This window comes from Volvox carteri (genome assembly GCF_000143455.1).
Source record: "Volvox carteri f. nagariensis unplaced genomic scaffold VOLCAscaffold_1, whole genome shotgun sequence".
Lineage (NCBI taxonomy): Eukaryota > Viridiplantae > Chlorophyta > Chlorophyceae > Chlamydomonadales > Volvocaceae > Volvox > Volvox carteri.
The window spans coordinates 2,942,481-2,966,044 of NW_003307545.1; the positions used below are offsets into that span (position 1 = coordinate 2,942,481).

General features: G+C 56.3%; 2 protein-coding genes across 2 annotated transcripts; one reads left to right on the forward strand and one right to left on the reverse strand.

Moving 5' to 3' along the window:
• Positions 1–2,800: 2,800 nt before the first annotated feature.
• On the forward strand, positions 2,801–6,538 carry VOLCADRAFT_127323 (uncharacterized protein; the record flags this gene model as incomplete). The annotated part of the gene is made up of 8 exons (XM_002945753.1): positions 2,801–2,917; positions 3,130–3,195; positions 3,509–3,674; positions 4,377–4,464; positions 4,814–4,945; positions 5,159–5,240; positions 5,366–5,495; positions 6,133–6,538. Exons 1-8 carry the CDS (start codon positions 2,836–2,838, stop codon positions 6,536–6,538), a joined length of 1,152 nt encoding a protein of 383 aa, XP_002945799.1. The 5' UTR covers positions 2,801–2,835.
• A 2,689-nt stretch (positions 6,539–9,227) lies between these two features.
• Positions 9,228–23,173, reverse strand: VOLCADRAFT_86123 (uncharacterized protein; the record flags this gene model as incomplete). Its single annotated transcript, XM_002946102.1, has 26 exons — positions 9,228–9,278; positions 9,532–10,080; positions 10,195–10,602; positions 10,926–10,979; positions 11,498–12,019; positions 12,770–13,252; positions 13,663–13,713; positions 13,791–13,812; positions 14,659–14,815; positions 15,124–15,214; positions 15,629–15,688; positions 16,013–16,050; positions 16,415–16,515; positions 16,978–17,075; positions 17,502–17,585; positions 17,811–18,182; positions 18,325–18,555; positions 18,962–19,062; positions 19,627–19,816; positions 20,141–20,273; positions 20,722–20,915; positions 21,119–21,364; positions 21,898–22,032; positions 22,590–22,712; positions 22,839–22,982; positions 23,081–23,173. 26 exons carry the CDS (start codon positions 23,171–23,173, stop codon positions 9,228–9,230), a joined length of 4,731 nt encoding a protein of 1,576 aa, XP_002946148.1.
• Between the last annotated feature and the right edge of the window lie 391 nt (positions 23,174–23,564).

Sequence of the window (23,564 nt, forward strand, 5' to 3'; positions counted from 1 at the left end):
GTGTCCCTCGGTCAACAGCAGCAATGGCGGCACTAGCAATAGCGGTAGCGGTGGTGGCAGTAACGGCAGCGATGCTCTGCCGCAGCTCGTCAACGCAATGAGCGGTGCAGGCGCCCGGCAGTTCCGACGGCAGCAGCAGCGACATCAGCAACAGCAGTTCAGCTTTTTAGCTGGTAGACCCCCGACAGTGGGGGAGGTAGGGGGAGGTAGGGAAGCAGAGCGAGATTGTCCCCCTTGGGAGGAAAAGGCTCCAACTGGACGACTGCTCTATGGCTCCAGGGCTCCCGTCCAAGTGCACTTAGTAGTACGGCATGAGGTTGGGGGGTCTTACCCCGTGCGTGTGAGGGGGTAGTGCCGGGGTTTCTGTCCGCTGGGAAATGACGGAAGCGTTTGAGGTGCATGCATGGTGGGGCCCGGGGCGAATGTTCGGGGGTTAGAAAGCGTAAAGTGTTGCTTAGAGAGTGACCGTTGTGTATGCTCTTGCTGCTAACGTGAAAATGAGCGTGAGGTGGTAGAGGCAGTCGCGAGAGGGAGAGAGGTGTGCTGGGGGGGGATTGCGGCAGGTGGAGAACGGTGGGATAGGCGGGGAGGTGCAGAGGGGTGTTGATCGCTTGAAGGACAAATAGAGGGGGAGACAGTTTTAGAGCATACAAACACAGGCTCAGGTAAGGACTGACAATCGCAGGTAGAGTCGAGAGGGGAGGAGGTGCCGGTGGTGGTAAGAGCAGGACGCAGCGCGATGGGAAAGAGCCCTCGGTGAGGCGCTGTTCGGCAACAGGAAAAAGCGTGTAGTGGTTAGGGCCTTACGTCTCGTTTCGTGTTGGTTTCATTTCGGAGCGCGCTCTCACCGTAGAATGCGTTTGTAGCGAGCACTGGGAAGAAGTGTCGTGTGTGCTTTGAAAAAACGTGTGCACGAGGGCGGTAGCGGTTTATCGTATAAGCACGGCATGGTACGGCATGTGCGAGGTTGGGCGCAGGGGGAAGTCACATTTTTAAGTATGGAACCCTAGATTATTTGTATTGGAAAGAATACATGGCTGAGAACTGGCTGGATTTCGTTCATATAAGAATTCAGGCTCGGACGTGGTGTGCACTGCAGCGTGGTGTCGTCCCGTCTGTTGATCTTCTTGGGAGTGACTGGTGTAGCGGGGTCGCACTTGGCGCATTTGGTAGCTCTTAAGGGTTTTGTCGCCTTGCTGTGCTCTATTGACATGTTTGTTCGTCGTCCTTCCGTTATCAGGCGCGGGGTCGGAATGTGACGCAATGTGACGCATCTTCTCTTGCAATAGACATGTTTGTTCGCTCGCCTTTCTGGCTGACAAGTCAACCGCCTTTGTTGATGTGTTGAAATGGAATCAAAGGTGAAAGGCCCGAGGAAGGCTTTTTGTCCCAGCCCGTCGTGGATATATATAAAGTATTACAGCGCGCGAAGATGGGCGCCAGTGAATGTGGGCCTGTTGTTTCAATCAGAATGGGATAGAGAGGGGCAACAGCTCGACGCATGGCAGGAAGCTGAGCCCCATATATTATCTTAAGGTTGACTGCAGCAGCATCGAGGAAGCTGCATTGAATCGCGGCAAATCTCCAGGATCTTCGGCGCGCATCCTCGACATGCAGCAAGTTGTGCACAGAAAGCTGCAGGTGTCATTTTTGGGGGGGTTGCGAAGTTGCTATTGGTACTACAAGTGACACAGCTCACGATTGGCAAAAGAGCGCGCGGATGCGGGCCGGCAAAAGGTGTGCGCTCATCTGCTTGAGGCTATTAAACCAGAGAGAGTACCACGCAGGAAAGGGATCTGTGTCAAATGCAAGTTGTCCCGGAGGAAAACTCCCAGCATATTCGTGACTACGGATTCCGAAAGAGTGCAGGCGACAAGACAATAGTTTTGTCTAGGAAGGTGCAGGAAAGTTGATCGATTCTCTCCCTTTCCAACTTGGAGCTAGCGTCCACACTGCGGATGATGCCCAGCAGAGCTCATCGAAAAAGTTGCCCTGCACGCACAATATCGGATTAATAACTCTCGACATGACATGACTAAGATGCTTCCAAAACCTAGCCGACCTTGCCTTTGTGCTCTTGAAATGCATTGTTACTACGTTAACGTGTGTGTGCTGCACTGGTTCATTCTGCAAGTCCCTGCAATGGAAGGCTGGCGTCGGTGTGCCAAACAAGGCACATAAATGGTCAGTTTCGTTATCCATCAAGCGCATCTCACTTTAGATGTCCGCTTCTTTTTTAAAATTGATTTGGTCTTGTTTCTCATTGCATATTCCAAAAGGAGCCGTTACGCCGTTTTGTGGGGCACCTCGTACGTGCTTACGGTATCGGAAGTACTTCACGCAAATACGTGAGTATTGCAAACCTGACTATTAGATTAGATTTTTTAAACTGAGCAAGGATTTTTGATTTGATTAAAAATATGCAACGACGGCGACATAGCCTAATGGTGGGCGGCGCTTGACAGCGAGCCCTCCAAACGTTATGCAGCCGGAGTCTTGGAGCAGGGTTGGGGCTTAATAGACACATAATAAGATTTTACATTCAACTAGTTATGGATGCCAGCATGCATCGAGTTAAGACGTTTTCAACAGTTTTCGTCCTACGCAGTTTGGCGTACTACTTTTCAGTACGGCGTCGATCCTATTAGGATTTAAACCCGTGCACCTAAAGCAAGGGGGTTGCCTCTATCGATTCGAAATTTTGGAAGGCTACTGAAAATGAATATCATTACGGTGGCGTCTCCTCGGGCATGGCTTGCCGCTGCCACAGCAGTGTGCTTCTTCCTTGCACTTCCTACAGGCCATGCTGCCGTCAGCAGTGTCGTCTCGGAATGGATGGGCGTTGCTCAGAGCTGCGTCGCCTTCCTCGGTCTGGAACATCAGCAGGCTGCACGTGTTTACGCCACACTCGCAAGCGGTGAGGATGTCGCAAGAGAGGCAGGGTTGTCGGCAAACCACGTTGCCTCTTGGTGTTGCCACGTTACCTCATTTTATGCAATGCTAGGTGAATGTTTTTTTAAATTTAGCCATTTTTTCATTCTTGAGTTGCTCTGGGATCTCTCCTGCCCTGTTGTCCCGTAACGCCGTTTTCCATTACGGTGCGCTTTTTCCGGCACTTTCTCCACGCAGCCCAATACGACGCAATCAAGGCTGCGCAAGGCAGCTCTTTGGGATTGTCAGAAGACGCCGCCGCAGGTGAGGTGGCTTGCGTATCAGCTTTTTACCTAAAGGGCGAATGTGATTACTGCTTGCTAGCTAGGCTTCTTCCGAACCGCCGATCCGCCTGGCGCTTCACAGTTATGTTTGTTATAATAAACTGAATCCAACGCTGAACGCTGCTTACCTTGTGCGGGAGCGGATACAAACCCGTTCCGTAACCGTTCCGTAATAAGCTTATCCTCTGCTGCGTTTGAGATGTAAATATCCGTGTAAAAGCGTTTTTTATGTTCCTTTTGCTCTTTTCCCTAAGCGCTTTCCTTATTGCTTGCTCTGAACCCTGTAATTGCAGCTTACGCGAGCCATTTCGTCATGTCTGTTTTTTTTAACTGGCGTCAGAGCTATATCTATGACCCTATCCTCGCGAATCAGCTTTCAAACCTTGGTGTGAGCGACAGTCAGCTGCCGACGCTCAAGACGCTCCTGGTGCCCATGATCAAGGAGATTATCAACAAAAGGTGCCGTACGTGTGCGCGCTTCCGTCCTGGCATGTACGATGCCGCATAGCGCTTTTGCTTCGCCAGTAAATTTTTAATCACTTATAGGTCCCTATCCATTATATGAGTGTGTGGCCTAAAGATGATAAAAAAATTCTACTGACGTTGTCCAGCCCAGCCGCATTGAAAAAAACCCATTATTACGAAAGGGCAGAACAACAAAGGAACCGCGAGGAACAGCCACGATGATGCGTGCTTAATAAATACAGTGCGGTGCCGTAGGAATTCAAATGTGAAAAACGTTACGATTTGCTCTGGCGTCCCGCGCCCGCCAACGACAGTGCATCGATCGCGTAAAACCACCCATACTCTAACCTGGAATACAAATTGGAAGGCTTAATTCTTGCTGCTGTAACAAAAACAGATAACATCCACAGCGTTTCCATGTACAGACACAGGTCTAAGTTCCCGGCCCGGAGATGGCATTCAGTCAAAACGCGTTTGAACAGACATATGGCTTCGCTGCGCTCTAGTTCCCCAATACAAGGATGCCCTTGCTTCCGCCATTACTTAAAATGGTTCCCTCATGCTTTTCCTTGCTATCATATCATCTCTTGTTGTGTATTTCTGATTTCTGCCGCCTTTGCTTCTTTGTGCGCGCACACGTTCATATTTTTGATATTCGTACTCATCTTCACATAATCTACGAACATGTGCATGTAGGCTGTGCGACGGCAGCAGCTTCTTCGCCAACTTCAAGCCCGCGAGTGACACTGCTAGCCCGGGTGTCTTCCGGCTGGCACCGGGCCAGGTGTGTACGACATTTGTATGACGTGTGTTCGATACCGCTTGGAGAATCTAAAAATTCAATACCCAACAGCGAGACAGATAAAAGGCGTGCGTGTGTGTGTGTGTGTGTGTGTGTGAGAGTGTGTGTGTGTGTGAGAGAGAGAGAGAGAGTTTGAGAGTTTGAGAGTTTGAGAGTGTGTGTGTGAGAGAGAGCGCGAAGGTTATCGACTTCAAAGCCTTACGAGGATTGTGTTTACCTCGGCACACACACACACACACCTGTGCATCAGTGTATCCCCCTCCCCCCCTTCCCCCCTCCCCCCTTCCCCTGCACTCTCCCCCCGCCCCCCCTTACACATCCTCGCGGGCAGGTCGCCGTGCATTACCCCCAGGTCGCCAACGCCAACGGCTTTTACTTGTCCAGCAAGGAGGTAGACGCCTTCACGGCCAGGCTCACGCACTTCACTCTTACCGACCCCGAATACGCCGCGCAGCTGGAGCAGGTGGGGGAGCAGCAAAGTTCACCAATGCAAAAAACAAAGCCTTCCTGCTTTACGAGCTGAGGTGGCATAGTTTGGGAAATGAAACAGCCTTAAATTGGGACAGAGCGCGAGACGATTTGGTTTCGCCCATCGCGCCTTCCCTGTTCCTTTCCCTTTCCTTTCCCTTCGCTGTGCCTTGACAGTTGTCGTACATCGCCCCCTGCACATTCGCAGACCTACTGGCTTGGCTCGAAGTCGTCCACGAACCGCTCGGAGTACGACACGAACTCGGCGTACTTCTGGGCCCAGGGCGACGGTAAGACTCTGCTTACGCGCTTCCCAAGGCTCTCCTCCTGCCTGTGTGCACAGTGCGACATATACCGTACCGCATACGGTGCCCCTCACTTTGCTGCACGGTTTGTTTTCTTAAAACGCCCCCAGGCACCTCTACCCTGGCCGGCTTCTGGATCAATGTAGCTCTGGACGCCCTGCCCGAGTCCACACCACTTGTCGTTCAGGCTCGCTTCCTGAAGCTCCTCACCACCAGCTTCTGGGACACTGCCGTCGCCTGGTAAGGGGTCCACGCGCGCCATCGCACGGACTGCCTCTTGTGTTTTCTTGTGCCGCCTCTGTCCCCCTTCCTTACTTCTCACAGCTGATGCTCCCCCCCATTCCCCCATAACCAACGCACGCAAAAAAGACACACGTGCATCCGCCTCATTGAGGATTCTACTCAGTTTGCGGTCATTCACGGTGCACATGTTTTTTTGACAGGAGGCTAAGGCGCGCCCGGAAACGCCGGACGTTTTTTTTTCACACGCAGACTCCTCCTGGAGTTGGCCCCCTCTCCTGCACTTGCTGCTTCTCTGCTGCTTTCCTTCTTTTCCGAGGATGCTACCGATGCCTTTTCAGCACAAAAGAACCTTACCCATCCATCCATCCATCCATCCATCCATCCATCCATCCATCCATCCATCCATCCATCCATCCATCCATCCATCCATCCATCCATCCATCCATCCATCCATCCATCCATCCATCCATCCATCCATCCATCCATCCATCCATCCATCCATCCATCCATCCATCCATCCATCCATCCATCCATCCATCCATCCATCCATCCATCCATCCATCCATCCATCCATCCATCCATCCGTTCACTCGCCATGCACCCTCTTCTCTCCGCACCACCCCTCGCCGCGCAGCTGGCGCGTCAAGTACCGGGAGCTCTTCTGGCGCCCCGTCACCGCCATCCAAACCGATCACGGCGTCCGCGCAGCCGACCCCGCCTGGGAACCTCTGCTGACCACCCCAATCGACCCCGAGTACGTCTCCAGCCACATGTGCACCTCAGGTGCCGCGCTGTACATCCTGGAGACGCATCTGGGCGCCTCCACGCCCTTCACCTCCGACTCGCTGAGTGCGCCGAGTGCAGGTGTGCGTAGCTACCCCAACTTCCGGGCCGCAGTGTTGGAGGTGGGCATGAGCCGCGTGTTCGCGGGCGTGCACTTCCGCAAGTCGAACGAGGACGGCATGGCGCTTGGGTACGCGATCGCCCGCCGCATCCACGGTCGCTTCTTCCGCAACTCCACGCTGGCAGACGTCTACTAAAGACGGGGCCCCTGCTGCTGCGCTGTTGTTGTCGGTGTGCAAGGAGCGGTAATGGGACTTAATTTAGAAGTGAACCTGGTTAAAAATTATTTCGTGTCATGCTAATGGGGCCGTGATTTAATATAATGTGGGCATGCGGGCGGCTGCTCGGCTGTGGGAAGTCCTTGGGATGTTCTTTTTATTAGGATTGTGGGTGGAGCCAAGATGCTGCGCTGCAAGTGATATGTTTCTTTGATTCCTGGACGTCTTGATGGCACAGCTCGCAAGACTGTGTGTATGGGTGCGGGTGTGCTTGTTGGCAGGCATGTCCATGCGTATGTGCATCTGCAAGTGTTCATCATTATCATCCACGAAAGATCTAATGTCTAAGATGTCAGGGGGCCCCTGGCTCTTCTTCTTCCCCTTCGTCTTCCCCTTTGGGGAATTAAAGGGGAACTAAAGGGAATAATCGTCAGGGTAGGGCATAAACAATGTGCCATGCCCCGCCAGGCTATGTGCAAGTACAAAATTATATGATTAAGTACGGAAAGTGCGGAAAGGATAATTGTGTGACATGATGCAATCAAGGATTCGTGTGGCGTTATGGCCTCCTGGTGGCTCTCGTGGTGGTGGGGCCCTGAGTTAGTCAAACCCTAAATATTACCCCCCCTCACTCAGAAGAACTGCGGTGTTAGCGGTCTCTTTGAAGAGGCCGGGGGAGGCTTGCGGGTGTTTGCGGCGTTTCTGCCCGAACATCCACAGCTTCAAGAAGTACGACAGGATCAGTGTACTCTGCGATATGGGATATGCAAATCAATGCCATCAAGACAATGTCATGCCAATTCATCGGGGTGTTCATGTTCATATTCTAGGGACGCGAATGGCACCACATCCCCGGTCCCGTAAACGGTGTATGTATGTGTGTGTGTGTGTGCGTGTGTGTGTATGTGTGTGTGCATATGTGTGTGCGTTTGTTTTGTTAACACAAAGGCTCTCCTAAACAGCAGTGCAGCTCCTGCTGTGTTTCGCCCCCGGGGGCCCCCGGGGGCCCCACGGAACACATGGCATCACATCAACCACATCTACTTGTGCGCTTCCATCATCCACTGCTGACGATTGTTAGTGCTATTGAGCGGCGTGGGTTGGCAGTGGACCATTCGCAGGTCACCTTGCGCTACGCGTCTTGGAAAAAGGCGCAGGGGCGGTAGCAGCGGTCTTGGTGATGCGCCCTTTCCACATCGCATCTGTGGCAATATTTATTTATAGTATCGATGCGTAGAATGCCCTAGCTGTTGCGAAAGCTTTAACTGTCCTTGTGCTTCCACCGGTGGCTGTTCGAGGAAATCGGTTTTGATGATGCCTTGGCCATCGCAGACTTCGGCAAAAACCACCACTGTAATTCATGTTCCGTGTTGATGCTTGCAAACCGGGGTCGTAAAACTATCCCATGGCTTATTGCACTTTTGACCGAATTAACTTTAGAGTGCTTAAGAGAGTTACCGCACAAGATTGGGAAGGGGAGAAATCAGCCCCTCGGTGGTGGGCTCGACAGGTGTGGGTCCAGGCACAGGAAGCTAACCAGCTCGGCTTCTCCTGAACAGGAGAATAGATATCTGGGTGGCTGGATTACAGAAAAGGGGGAAACGGAGGATCATTTTACGGTGGAGCGATGGGGCCGGAGAGCCCCGCAGGATCATCAACGCGCCTTCTTCAGCACTCAAAAGTACTTACTACTGGGCTATAACTGGATTTGGCTCATCACACTAGCAGGACCCAGCCGCCCATCAAACGTTTCACACATTAAAATGCACAAGACCCCATAAGCTCATGTACAGTACGGGGACGATGGACGAACGGGAACCATGCCGGATTGGGCAGCTCTTGAGATAACCGCACAGAAACATGAGTGTTTAAAGTGTGATTCTGTCTGATTCACTCCGCCATGCATAGATGGCGTGTGCACTTGTGCCACAAGATCTTAACACTTAGGGGTGTATTCCTGGAACATGAATGGTGGCTCGCTGTTAATGCAAATGGCCGTGTGCGCTCGCACACTCGTCTTTTCATCACACGGCTCATGGGATTACTTCAACTAGAGGTCGTACACACTAACGTGCATGACATGGTATCCTTCAGCTTCATCTCAACGCACGTAACTCACTCACGCACAGACACACAACACGTATATACGTGCGCACTATGATGCTTAGGGCAGATTGCTGAACTTGTCGACATCTTTCCTACAGATTCTTTCCACAGGCGGTGCGACGCCAGGTCTCACTAACTGACCACGTTTTTACCTCCAGCCATCTCCGTGTCTTGTCGTGGGTGTCCAGGGGCTGTCGTAGGCGGGGGCGGGTGCACCACCTGCGTGCTGCTCCCAGCAAACAAGCTGTTTCAGTCCCAACGCGAGAGGGACATCCGCGAAGGCAACGTCACGCTCGAAATCGCACATATATCTCGGTACACGTACACATATTTGTGCAAATGCCGAAATGGTCACGTGGCCACTAGGAGACACGTTACGTGCCGCTCATAGAAAGGATATGGGGAGCTTGTGCAACGGACGGACAGTCCACGCAGTTCACGCACGCAGGAGCACACGGGAAGCACGTCCTCACATGCACAGAGCACAGACCTCAACTAAGCAGCATTAATCATATTGATGCATCTCGTCATCGCGCACCTCAAAACACCTTTATAGTCCCTTCTAAACCACAATAACAATAAGACGCGCTGCCTCGAAGCAACTCCTCCTTTCCTGGGGAAACAGGAGGAGAAGAGGAGGAGGAGGATGGCTAGGCCCCACTGCTGTCCCCGACTGCCCGTTCGGCAGCAGGACTGTACGCATCACAAGTCAGCCAAATGTCCTCCACCTCCTCCTTCTCCTCCTCCTCCTCTTCACTCAACCCAGCAGCCCCAAGTCCAGGTCCAGACCTGCTAGCTCATAGCTGCCGGGTGCATGCGGTGACGGCGACGGCTCCGCCTCTTCAGCGCGCAGCAAAACCCCTCACAAGCTGCCTCGCCAGGAGTCGTGCCTGCAACAGCCCAATCGGCAGATCCGCCGCCGCCACTAACGCTGCCTCGGCCTCCGCCTCCGCGGCGTCGTCACCGCCCCCCATCCGGTCATTATCAGCTTGCGGTCCCATGCTGCCGTCCTGCGGCTGCAGCTCTGGTGCCTGTGCTCGCTTATCCTGGCTTTGTGGCGGCGGTGCTGCCGCCGCCACCGTACGTTGCAGTACGTCCAGGGCCTTGGCGGCCGCCTCCGCCTCTGCGCGTGCCGCCTGCGCCGCCGCCTCCTGTGCGAGCGCCCCGCAGCGGGCCCGTGGACCCAACTGGCGCGAATGGTTCTGTTGCGGCGCCGCGGCGGCGTCAGGACAGGCAGCCTGGCATAAGGTAAGGAGGGCGGTCGCACCTAAGGCCATCAAGCCGTGGGCCTCAACGTCACCGGTTGCCGCATCTTTGGCCGGTTCCTCCTCGCCAGGTGAGTTGCCCGCGGCGGCTGCACGGATCAGCGCCTTGCCCGCCAACCGGGCCAGCAACAGCATAGCACGACCGTGTACCTGTCGGAGGACGAGGAAGAGGAGGTTGGGAATATCAGATGCAGCAGCAGCAGCAGCAGCAATGCCCAGAGAGTTTTGCTTTACCCCCGGCCCCCCCCTGCTGCCTTCGCGTACCTTGCGCGCCACACACACACGCACCAGCACCGTCGCCACGGTGCCAACCGCCTGACTCTCCCGCAGGAGCAGCTCCGAAACCTTAGCCGATGCGTCCTGCAGCGCCTTCGCTGCGGCTGTGGCTGCCGCCGTTGCCTCCTTCTTCTGTCCACCGATGCCACGCGCGCGGCGGCGCACTGGACGCACAGCAGCAGCAGCGCCTTCACCACCATTGCCACCTGCAGCCTCCCCGTCCGCTCCCCGGTCATCAGCTATATCGCCTTCACCACCTCCATCGCCCTCCGCCGCCTCCTGGGCTCGAGGTGGCCGCAGCAGCACCTGCTGGAGCTCCACAGCGACCCGCGGGTCGCTAGCCAACGCTTGACCCGCTAACCGGCAGAGGGTGCCCAGCCAGCTGCTGCTGGAGACCTGTCCAAAAGAGGAACCGAAAGGCCGAGAAGAGGGGGTTTGTATAGATAAGGGAGTACACGTCCCGCGTGTTGAATGTAGAGTAGGGCGTTGCGCAAGGATTAGGACAACGTCGCTGCACAGGCGCCTCGCCCAGTCGCGAGATACGGCTAATGAAGAAGAACGGCAGTACTTCGTCCCCACAAACATCATGAAACGAATCTGATAAGAAGGCTCTAGCGGAAGGTTTACGTTCGATTCGACCTTTTCCATGCCACCAGTCGACAGACCTCCAGATGCAATAAGGCTTCCTAAGGAGTAGGGCCCGGCGGTGTCAGACTCACCCGGTGTGTCGTCGCGAGCAACTCGGCGATCAGGACGGCCGCGCCCGCGCGGACCTGCGTTGGGGTACATACCGTTACGTCTGTAGCACTTCTTACTCGCGTAGCGCACCGCCGGGGCGCTCAAGGATTGGCAGGCTCGGCGGGCACAGGGACCGCCAGGTCATGTCAGAAAGGTAACATCAGGCAAGGTGGCGGCATGAAGAGAATTTTTTACCATCGAAAACGGGGGAGGGAGGTTTAGTCTTCCGTTTCACATCCACCCCTCCCTAGCTGCCCAGGCCACTCGGCACCACGGGTCACCATGCAACCTCCCGGGGCCGGACAAGCCGCCGGCTGCGCCAGCAAAGACCACAATATCTACTCCCTGGCCGCTACCTGGATCGCAAACGCGCCCTGGGTATTCTTTTCATAGCGCATCATCGCCAACACTAAGCTGAGCACCGGGCCCAGGTCATGCCAGGCACAGCGGATACCAAAGGGAAGGATTTACCCGCGCCCGAAGCTGTCCTGTCCTGTTCACTGCATCCACCCCGCCCATCTTCATCCGCAACCTTTTTCCCACAGCCACTCACAGGTCCTTTGAGTATCGGCTCCACCGCCCCATGGCACAGCAGCAGCATCAGGGAAGTCAGCAGCGCCTCCACTGCCACACCCGGCGGCGGCAGCTCGCCTTCACGTTCCTCGCCAGTCGTCCCCGGCCCCATGTCCGCATCAGCACCCTCTTCCGAAGATGCTGCCACCTCCGCGCCCGTCCTCCTGCCCGATGGCGATCGACCCTCGTCATCGCAATTGGCGGCTGCGGCTGCGCCGCAGCTGCGGACGGCGTCCGTCATTTGCTGCGCAAGGCCCAGCAGGACGTGGAGAGTAGCAGCCAGGCAGGTCTGCTGCTGCGGTGAGCCGCCGGCCGGCTGGTCGGCAAGGCCGCTGAGCACCGTGTGCGCCAGCACAGCCTGGGCGTTGCACAGACACGATACCGTGGAGACGTACTGGCCGCTGATGTTGAGGAGCTCGGTCTGGTGCACGACATGGAGTACGCGGAGCAGACCCTGGCTGTACTGCAGAGCCGCCAGCTGCGCTGTCACGCAGGGCTCCGCCTGGTGTGTGTGTGTGCGTGAGGTGCGAGAGGAGGAAACGTCCGCGTGTGTTTGTGTATTCGTGGGGCTGTTGTTGCGGGGGTTGTTGTGTGAGGTGCAGCACAGGGTTCCTGCTTCCTGGGCGGATGCAGTTGGTTTGGCAAGAGCAACCTTCACGACCTAACAAGCGGGTGTGACATGTGCACATACGTACATACGCGTACACACGTGTACAGATGCGTAGGGACGCGATTCAGTAAAGGAGCAAAGAAAGGCGAGGTGAATGGGCAGGTGGGTGAGGAGGGATTGCGTCCAACAGCCGGGATGCCGACGAGCCGGCCGGTAGGCCCCCCGAGCCACGCCATTCAGATAATAAGTCTGGTCTGGGTTGACACTACTGCGATTCGCGGTTGAAGATCCTGGGTTCGATTCCTGGGGAGACCCCCGAATTAGTCGGGAGCGCGAGATTATGGCTAGCTGCTGAGATGTGGAGTTGAGGTCGCAGTTGATGGACCAGATTCGCACGCTGGATTGGTGGCGATTGCCGAACCCTCCGTCTCTTCGGTTGTTCGGGTGAATGGATGAGGAGGGGTCCTAGACGGCTGGACCCGCCGCCTTGGACTTACAGTTCGTATGGCGAAGTATAGTGTGGTAGTGGTGGATGGTGCTATAAGATGATAAATCGTACAACTGACAATGTGATAAAGCGGCCCAGAAGCCTCCCACTCTGTAACATTACAGATAATAAGTGCGTACACCCTGAGGACGCACCAAGACGAGCTCCGTAAGGCGGCCACACGCCTGCATAGCCAGCTCCAAAACCGGCACGACCTCAAAAAATCCGCTCAGCGCAGCCTCCGCCGCCGCTCCGCCGCCGCCCGGTGTCTCCGCCTCCGCCTCCGCCGCCGCCTTCGACGGCGCAGGCTGCTCCCCGCCTGATTCCGACCCATTGCGTAGGCGGCTACGGCTGCGGCGGTTCTTGCGGCCCGCAGATGCCGGAGTCCGCATCCCGTTAACGTCATCTGCATCGTCGCCATCGCCGCCGCCGCCGTTGCACTGCTGGTAGAGTGCCGCCATGGCCCGGTGCAGCGCCGCTCGGCAGTAGCGGGAGAGAGCACCCCATGGGTCGCCCAAGAGTGCAGCACCGTCGCTGTCTTGTTGTGTAGCCGCCGGGCTATCCGCCTCGTCGGCGGCGCCCGTCTGCGCCAGGCGGAAGATTTCGTCCGCCTCGGCTAAGGCTAGTTGCTGCATGGCCTGCATGGATGCACGAAAGGGCACACAACCGCACTCAGAAGACGCACCTCTACAGATCATCAAGTGTCAACGATGTGGTAAACTATCGGCTTTCCCAAAACTTGTAGCTTGCAGAGAAAAGGGAAACCGATGTTTCCTGCATTCGGCTTACAAAGCGGTTGTTTTGGCTGGGCGTCGTACTGTGTACGAGGCCGGTTGGCTTGCAATAGTCCACTTCGCAATGAGTCTTCTGTCACGTAAGACATGTTTCCATGTCCCGCTGCACCAAATTACGGCAGTCGCTAGTGCGCATCTCACGGTGGCGCCCATAACTCGCCCCGCCTAAATCCAAACGACCGCCACCGCATGGCGACAGGCCTTCACACCCGCTGCACGAAGGTGGCTGGATAAATCGACCGACCGACGCGCACCTGGATAATGGCATTGCAGTCCGGGTGGCCGCATAGCAGCGCACGGCCCTCCTCGTGCAACAGCAGCAGACACACACAGCGTCCCGCCGCGGCGGCGGGCAACCGCACCGCCTGCAGCTGCGACTCACACTGCCAGCAGAACCAAGCATCCTGCGCGGGCCAGGGTGAGGGAGGTGAGCACGAACAACATGTGGTGACCTCTCGGGTGTTTGAGAGGTGGTGAAATGGGAGGTGGCCCCCCATCTTGTGGACAGTGTAGGACGTGATAAAATCAACTTGCGAGCCGACCAGGAACTAAGTTGAGGCGCCGTTGATCCGCTAGATTTGGTTGGATGCTGGTGGTGAGTTGCCAAACTCAAAGAGTACACTCTGAAGTCGGATGGGGTGAATGGCTTAGGTTGCCCCTCGAGCAGGGGAGAGCAGGGAATTGCCTCGGGAAGGAGGCCACTGGTGAAGCTTAACCACCCTGTAACAACATCAACATGTTTAGGGCAGGGGCGGAGGCGGGGGCGGGGATGTTGGATTCAGGGCACCTAATTCCTACCCGCCGTTACAAACACCCACCTCAGGGACCTCCTGCAGCTGCGGTCGCAGGCAGCGCGTGTGGCAGGGAGCGTCGCAGCCGTCGCAGAGAAGCATCGTATCTGCCGGCTCGGCACGCCTGCGCACCGGCAAACAAGGTGGGGAGGTAAGGGGGAGGCCCACAAGAACCACTATCTTTGGCGTGCAAAGCAGTAGAGGTGGAGTAAGCGGAAGGGGGCACGGGAGCGCGTGTTGGCCAGCTAGGGTGGCACGGAGCGGCAAGGCGGCCTATAACACCTGACCTCCTGGTCCTCTGTAAAGCTAGAATACACCAAATAAGCAAAGTAAGCAATGTAGGAAGTAGGAGCAGCTTATGCGAGTTGCCAAGACTGTGGTGGGCAGTTGAAATGTCATTTTGCCTAAAGAGGAAAAAGAGAGAGATACTTCCAGGCTATCGTTCCGAAATCACCTCACTTGCAGCCAAGGCAGATCATGTCGTCATCACATTCGTCGCAGTTGCGACCATGCCCGTCCAACCCCATGCCGCCGCCGCTCCCACCCAGGAGCTGATCCAGCGCGCTGCGGCCCTCCCTGTCGCCCGCGGCCGCCTTGGCCGTTTTCTTCGACGCCACTGACCACCAGCAAACCAACCGTGGTTTGCAGGCAGCAGCAAGGCAGCAGGCAGCAGCAACGACATTCACGTTGTTCAGAAACTGGAGAGAAGGGGATGCCGTGCCAAAGTGAAGTGCATGACAACCTGTGGCCGTGTCGTGTCGCGTGTAAACACTTGCGCTCTGCGTCTGCCATCGCGCCATCTGCTTTAAGTCGCTTACTGCCAAGCCTACCGCCACCAAGGCGGGGTTTAAAAAGACTGTCTGTCTAAGCAGCTCAGCAGACATATATTCTGTGTGGCAGGACGGTAGTGGGCAATGGCCCTACCTGGCTTGCGGAGAGGCAATGGCTCCCGCACGCCCAATGCCGCCGCCAGCAGTGCCGCCAGCTTGGGCGCGTTGGAGCCCGTTGCGAGCGTCTGCAAATGTGAGAAGCATTTCGTAAAACTGTACACGTGAAAACACACAACGAGCTGGTTGCTTTGTATCGCTCAGTGGTGGTGCTTAGCGGTGGCGTCGTCGCACCGGGGAAGGCCAGTAGTTGACGCATGGCGCATTGCAAAGCTAGGGCGAGGACGCCGTGTTGAGCTGCATGCGTGGCGCGAAGACAACCCTTGGGAGCAAACTTTGAGCACTAACCGATCCGTATGTACGTGCGTATGTAAGTATCACCAAGACAAACAGCGCGGAGGAGTGCTTGTTTAGAAGATGAAGGGAAATAATGGCCATGCCGTGCTGCTGCCAACACACTAGTGCACCACGCCATCTACAACTCAAGCCAGTACACAGATGCAAGTAAAACCCAAGGTCCGCAAGGTCTGCATTCCCCTCACCTTGAGCATCTGGGAAAGGATCCCCACGTCGTGGCCTTGAGGACCCCGATGACCGTCAAGCTATCCCACAGAGCACCACACGCGCACAACGACCGGATGCGGGAGGATCACCGGGGGATTGGAGCAGATTGGAGCAGATCTCATGAACGAGTGATTGTTGATAAACTGGGTGCGACGGAGGCTTTCAAGGAGGCTTTGAAGGCACGCCAGTGAAATGGACAAGTTGGTGGACAGGCAGAGGCGAACTAATGTGTCGACGGCGGCTGGGTGCGCGGCCCGACGTCGTGAGGGTGAACGCAGACTCGAGGCTAGCACGTGGGCCGGTCAATGCCCTTGTTTTTAGCTTTGAGGCCGCTCCTGGGCCTACGCCCATACACAACACACCTCCATGGTTTCGTCGTCCCCAGCCGCCGCCTTGCAGCCTGCGTACAGCCAATAGAGTGTGTGTGTGTGTGTGTGTGTGTTAGCGTGTTACAGACCGGTGCTTACAAAGAATGCAAAGCCCACGGTAGCCTTAACGGAACTAGCGTTATAATCTCAGCACGTGCGGTTGTGTGTCAGGCGCCGCAGCACCCCGCAGAGGCCCCCTCTCTCTTCCGGCAGGCAAAGAGATAGGAGAGGGGCACTGGTACACAACTGAACTGCTCGCGACCCGGGGCAAATCTCAGCAGGCCGCGGACAGTAAAGACGAAGCGCGCTATTTGCCCTACAAATTCTTATTTTTCTCCCCATGCGTCCAGTCAGCACGATGGAGACTCCGACGCCTAAAAGACCCCAAAGCGGTACCTGGCAATGTTCCCGCCGCCAGGCGCTCGAACAGGGTGGCTCGCACGTGCTTCGCGCCGGACGTGAAGTGAAGTGATGCCACCATTTGGAGCACCAGCTGCCTGCGGTGCGACACGACAACAGCGCGACGCCACGCGGTGTGTGGTGATCCTGGAGGGATGGATTATGTGTTTGTATGCCGCCAGGCGGCCTATGGGCGATGCATGCCGGTATTCGACAAATACGTATACCGCAGCGAGAGCGGGGAGTCTGGGACATAAAATAGTTGCAGGCAAAATTACCATCTGGGTCCAACACACCGAAAGGTGGGGGCCCCCTTAGGAGGCAGCGCGTTTATGCGTGAATGTATCCTTGAAGTGACGAGACACGCAGCTGATGAAACATGCGCGATTGGCAACCGGCAATCTTAATTTGCATGTTAAGCTGTCTGCCGGTTTGGTCGGTACGTTGTCTAGGGACATGACTGCCGCATCCTCGCACGTCAAAGGGAGGCGGCAGGTGGTATAGGAAGATCAACATGTACACACAGTAACTCGCCGACGGACGATGCGCATGCTGCTTACACTGCTTGGGGCTTTCGCAACTGCTCCTCCGCGACCTTCAGCAGCTGCATCATGGTCTGCCCTGGAACTGCCTCCTCCAGCTCCTTGGCGCTGCACTCCTCCATGTGGATTGTTGCCGCACCAAGGCCGTCTACAACCACCGTAAGGCCCTCTAGGATGGCCATCCAGCCCTCTTCCGTCTCCGCAGTGGCGTCCTGTGTAGCAGCAGCATCGTCATCATCAGCGGCAGCAGCAGCGGCAGCAGCAGCAGCGGCTGTAGAGAGGGAAACGCAACGTGCAATGGTCAAATTGGCACTGGTGGGCAACATCTTACTGTGCTGCTCTATGGGTAGAAATTTGGTGGTCATGAATACATGATAGAATCTTCCAAAATGCGCCATCCCCGGGTATCTCGAGGCCAGGTATGTAGCAGGCGTAGTAGGAAAGGAGCTCCACCAAGTCCACTAACTTGGCGCTCGGCGACATCGCACAGCCAGACAAATAGCTTGGCTAAAGGGCACAAAACGCGAAGCACAGCACCGGACCTGAAGAACCACATCCTCATCGTCCTCTGTCTGATTTCGCGCCGCGGCGGCGACGCCGTTGTCAGCTCCGGCGTCGGTTGCTGCCTGCGCGCATCAAAGGTAGCACACGCAGTGTCGTAAGTTTTCATGCCTCCTTAATATTCCCTAAGCGGTTTGGAAAAAGTGACGCTCACCCCTTACATTCCGGCACATGCAACCCGTTCATAGTCCACGCCTCCCAACAAGCTGCAGTGCCGCCAGCGAACAAAGCCGGAAAATGCCCAGTAAAACCCTCCCCTGGGGCCCAACTCTCCGTCACACACGACATACCTGCTGCTCCCCACCGCGGCCCTCTCCGTCAGAGCTACTGCTGGGGGGCGCAGGGGCTTTCTTCTTCGCGCGCTTCGTTCCCGCTTTGCCTTGGCGTTTGGCTGCCTTGGCCTTTCCATTGCGCTTTGTCTGTTGCTGCGCGGCGGCTGCTGTAGTTGAAGAGCCCAGGCGCGGTGCCGTGGCCAGCAGGTGTGCCGCCAGTTGGCTGGCGAACTGCAGGATCTGCTCCAGGGGCACTGACCCGGTGAACTCCGTGCTAGATGAGGCCTGGCCCATGACCCCTGGGTCGCGTGGGTAGAAGCGAGCCACCATGTTGCGGCAAAAAGACAGCCCTGCAGCGGGCTTCGATCGAAGCAGTGCACCCAGGCGCGCCTGCACATACCAGACACATATCGGGACGTGCGTAACGAAAAAACACATGCCCACGCCGGTAGGCATGCATGCCCAAAGCCACGCGTCGCTTCACGTTGGAAAACAAATCGTAGTAGCACGTAGCGTAGCCTGCGTTACCCACCGAGCCCTCCTGCGCGTTTGGGAAGAAGCTGGGCACCAGCATCTTGGAGATTTTGCGCGTCACCCCGGGTGCCTTGTCCACCGCAATCACTTCCAGCAACTCCTCCGGGGGTACCACGCCCCAGAACTGCAGTCCACGGGAGCCGCTGACCGCCACCAACAGGTCAGCCAGCGCTTCACGGACCCCAGGGTCCCTGTCCTGCAGCAGCCCTGAGATCTCAGGCAGCGCTTTCTGCGGTAGGAGCAGAAGTGTGGCAGGCGCGGCAATGGTGGCAGTGATGGCGGCGGCATTGCAGGGGAGGAATGGGGGCAATGGACATGGCATAAGGATACAGAACTGGGATGTGATGGTGTTTTCAGATCCAGCAGAATACCATGTGTCGGTGTGTCAGCGTGTCTAGGCATGGGAGAAAGAAAAGCCGTGGCGTCGGCGGCCGAGCTGCAGCTGCGGGCAGCAGGTTGCAAGCGTAGTGTTTCAGGGGAGCGGAAAGCTCTTGGGATGGTCGCGCACAGACTCAGGACGCGCGGCGGGGAACGAACGACGGCAGCATGGCGTGGGCAGATCATGAGAGGGAGAAGAGCTCGCGGCTAACACGACGCCTTGCGTCCCCCTTATTTCATGCTATCAACCTACTTACCTTAAGGACCGGCTGCGCGTGTTGGCTATCTACGAGCTTACACAGGCCCCGCAGGACCGCGATGCGTACAACCCGTGAGGAGCCGTCATACGCCAGTTTGCCTGCAGGTGGTCACCAAAATGGCATGATGGCAGCGGCAGAGTATGCGCGTAAACGCCCGGCACGGAGTGGGGCTGAGATATGGCTTCCGTGCGCAAGCACGCCGTGTCTCTTTGCAACTGACGGAGCCAAGCGCAATTCGTTCAGTCCGCGCTCAATCCTTTGACGATCGATATCATCGTTACTTTGGCTGCTGCTGGTTGATGCGCACAGCCACCACATCCGCGACCGCATAGATGGCTTCGACTCCTCGGACCGTGCCAGCCAGCTATGTTCAGCAATTTCCTACAGGAGCGCTTCCACTACTGCTCACTGCTAGCCAGAATCGCTCGCCTCGTAATACTTTACCTTTTTCCATGGAACAGTATACAATAACAATTTATAATAGATAATCAACCCTTGGGGCACAGCTGGAGCAGCAGCACCCCCAGTCCAATGCCCCAGCCAGGAGAGCCTGGCGCGACACCGCGATCGCCATTGCCGCCACCGCCCTACGTGATCCTTCTTCCTTTTACCAACACCAACTTGCCCCGCTGGCCCGTCGGCCGTGCCCACCCCATACCCACAAGTCATCTCGCTGATCATCTTGGCGCTAGTGGGAGCAGGAACAATCTCCCAGAAGAAATTGAGACAGCGACAGCACCCCTCCACGGCCGCCTCTCGTACGAAGGGGCATGGGTCCGCCAGGCCGTCCATCAGGAATCCCAGCTGCTGCGTCAGTCGGACGTTGTTGACATCCCGGGGGGCATCGGTGTCCTGCAGTGCATTGACATTGGAGACATAGTCACCACATGGCACACCGAAAAAACAGAAGTCCCAGCGGCGGCAATGGCGGCGGGGTGCCAATCCATGGACGAGATGATGGATAAGGGTGTAAGCACGGTTGCCCACCTGCGGTCTGCCGTTTCCTGTGCCGCCGCAGAGGTCCGCCGCTAATAAGTCATTGTGCTGTGCACCGCAAAGGACGCCTGGCTTTGACATCGCATCGCTTTATGCCCGAGCCTTCAATGCCTGCTCATGCTTTACAACATCCTGCCTGCACACATCCCCACGCCCCGGCTGCCGCCCCTTGCGACTCACGATGATGGGGAAGGCCGCCACCAGCAGGTGTACGGCGTTGCGCCGTACCTCAGCGTTGGCCGCACCAAAGGCCCGCGGCAGGATGGGATCGTACAGCCGCACGAGTGCCGGATTGAGGCGCTTCTCAAGGGTCCTGGCGACACCGGCAACGGCAGTAGCAACAGCGGTGGCTGATGGCACGTGTTTGGACAGAGGAAGATGGGATCCAGCACAGGTAGATAATGTTATTTCTACCTGAACTGTATCCCACCTTGTAAGTAATCACAATACTAATAGAGGAATTAATCCTTTACTTTATCTCGCGGCCCTGCGCGGCACACATCAGCATGATGGCCTTGTGAGCGCATATGCAATAACCAATAACCAAGCCCCGCCAAACATTGGGCGGCCACACTTTGGCAGTTAGTGTTGGTAACCGACGAAAACCACTCAGTCGCCTTACGTAAACAGCTCTACCGGCCTAGTGTGCTGCAAGGCGAATCCCCTTTCCTAGTAGGCGAAGTAACGCAGCCAGCCACGCAATTTTGCACTCCAAAAGGTTGCTGGAGTACCGCTGAAGTATATGACCTCCACGCCCTTACCTTTTGCTGTGAAGGCCGTTCAGCACGATCCGCAACGCCCCAGCCAAGGCCGGTGTGCTCGCCAGGATCGCAGCCTGCATCAGTCCCTGCAACTCCGCCTCGACCACCGCCGCACAGGGCCCCACGGTGTCCCTCCACGCCCGGAACAGGATCTCGCCGTACGCCTCCAGCGCGAAGCGCTGACCCGATGGAATCTGCAACGCCCCAGGCCCAAGACAACAAAATGAAACATCAATTAGCAAAGACCCAGCGAGCGCGTGTGCATTCAAATCTCAAAACATCAGAAACCTCGTCACGACCACGGGTTCTTATCCATTAGGGGCTCGTTAACCACTCATGGCATGATGTTGGCTCAAGGGAGGGTGCACACAACGGATATCAAAAGACGCATCGGTACCTGGTTCCGCAGGATGGCACCAAGCTCCTGGGTCATCTGAGGCTCCAGTTTGAACAGCCCGGCGATGAAGCGGCGGCCCTCCGGCTCCCGCAGGAAGGACGGGTGCATGGCGGCGCACAGCAGCAGGCGCTTCGTATCACGAATGGTCTCATCCTCAAAATCTAGCAGCTCCAGGGCACCCCGAACGATGTAGCACATGTGCACCATGGACGTGCGGTTGTGATCCAGGCTCTGGATCGCCCGGAGCTGAACAACGATGAAGTACAGGCAAACCGTACAATTTGCCGTACGCAGGGGTATCATGGGCAGGCCATGGTTGGGCACGGGAAATTTGGGTCGGCGCGGGGGTGACGGGAAAGGGTTGTACATTAGAGCTCATGTTGAATTGACAACGTTCACGCGTCATAAGACGTGACGTGAGCGATATCTGGGGACGTATCCGGATGTGGACGCTGGGCTGGGTCAAGCTAATCGCACAAGCCGAAGTCGTTTCTGTGACTATCGCCAATCCCATCTCTTCCAAAGGCTCACGCGGGAAGTTGTTCATTTGATACGGAACCCTCCATGCACAGAATTAAGTCCCGTCAAAGTATCGCGGCCCTGCACAACCTTCCGGAGGCACGCAGGCACCAGGCAGGAAGCGCGTGGGCGTTGGGAAGCGCACAATGGCACAAGGGTACCAGAGAATTGTGACCAAAACGCCGCCACACACACACACACACACACGCACGCACACGTGCTCCACCAGAGCCCCACCAGAGCTCCACGCGCACACGCACCAGCGCATATGGAATGGTCCGCGCCACCAAGGACTCGTTACCGGGCAGCTGGCGCTCCCACCAGACGCAGCACAACCGCATAACAGCATCCTGCATCTCCATTTGCAACTTCTCCAACACGGGATGCATGTCTGTCTGTACGGGGTTTGGCGGGCAAGTAGGGCAACTTCACACGCCGGGACAGAAGAAGGCGCGCCATGCGAAAAAGAAACGCCCCTTTATGTGTAGATGCCAAGAGGAGAGCGCCTTCAGATGGGAGGCACGTGTGCCATAACTTGCAAGCCATGGAACGTCCTGGTGGCCATTAGATGAAAAATATGAAGTTTTATGACTTGCAGTGCCAGCGCGGCTGGGATGAGCAACATACACATGGCCTCAACTGCACATTGATGCTCATGCAAGCCCCTTCAAGAGGACGGCGGGTGCTCTCCTCCCGTTACACCGTTGTACATTCACTAAAAGGGGTACAATCTTCGCTAAAAATACGGCGCTGCCGGTAAGTACGGTGTCCAATGCAAGCTGTCCTGGCCTACACCGATACGCCCTGAAAGACGCCACATCCCCTACTGGCGCTTTGTTGGGGCCCAGGGCAAGCGGCATTCAGCTTTGTGCACCGATAAGTTCCAGGACACAAGCAGCGATCATGAAGAAAAACAACCGCACGTTGTAATGGAATTCGTTCGTTCACCTACAATGAGCACGCCATCATGGAGTATCACAGCAGCGTCGAGGAGTTGTTCGGGGGGCGGCTGCTGGCTGTGTGTCAGGAGGTCCAGTGCCAGAGCGGCTGCACCATGGAGTATGAGGATGGCCTCCTGTAGGAGCAACCCACAAACAGACAGCCGAAGGTTTGCAAACGGCTCGTAGCTACTTATAGCCAATCACCGTCTATGGGCATGGCTGGCAAAGACATGGGAGCGCACACTCCAACGGTCGCGTACCTCAGCTGCCCGTATGTCCCCCTCAGCCAAGATGTCGGTGGCCGCAGGCACCGCTTTCTCAACTTGCAGCGCCAGAGCTGTGCAGACATTTAGGAGCTGCTGCCTGGTAAGTTCGGCGATGCCCTCGACTCCAGCCTTCGGCTTCTGTGGCCAGCAAGCCCCGGTCATGTCCACGTCCCCGGCTCTTGCCATCCACCTTCCGCAGCCCCCGCACGAAGCGAACTCCAGAACTGATTCCTTACCTTTGAAACCTTAAGAAGAAATTCCGCAAAGGACTCCTCAGAGAGATCAGACACCAGCGCCAGGCCGGCTTGACGGGGCCTCGCCCTTGGCATCGTAGACCGCTATCAAGTCGTTAACAGGCAACCTTTGTGTTAGGCAATTGGAATGAGATGTAACATGCACGTCGTCACGGTAACTGGGGTTAGGGCAACCTCACGTCTAGGCACCGCAGCTGCTTTTTCCTTCATTCACTTTTGGCCTGGGCTAACGTTGACAGAAGTCGAGTCTGAATGAAAACTTATAACTTGCTCCTAGAACATCGTAACGTGCGTGTGTATTGTCTTCAGCATCACCTTTGGAGCTCCGGCATTCAGCTGTCGGCAATTTGTACTGCCAGTAACTGAGAACGAAAGTCAGAATTCCGAAGGCAGCCAACCTTAGTCGTTTGCAGCTGCCTTATAATAAATTAGGCTTATGCATGAACAGTTTAGTTGTGCTCCTTCA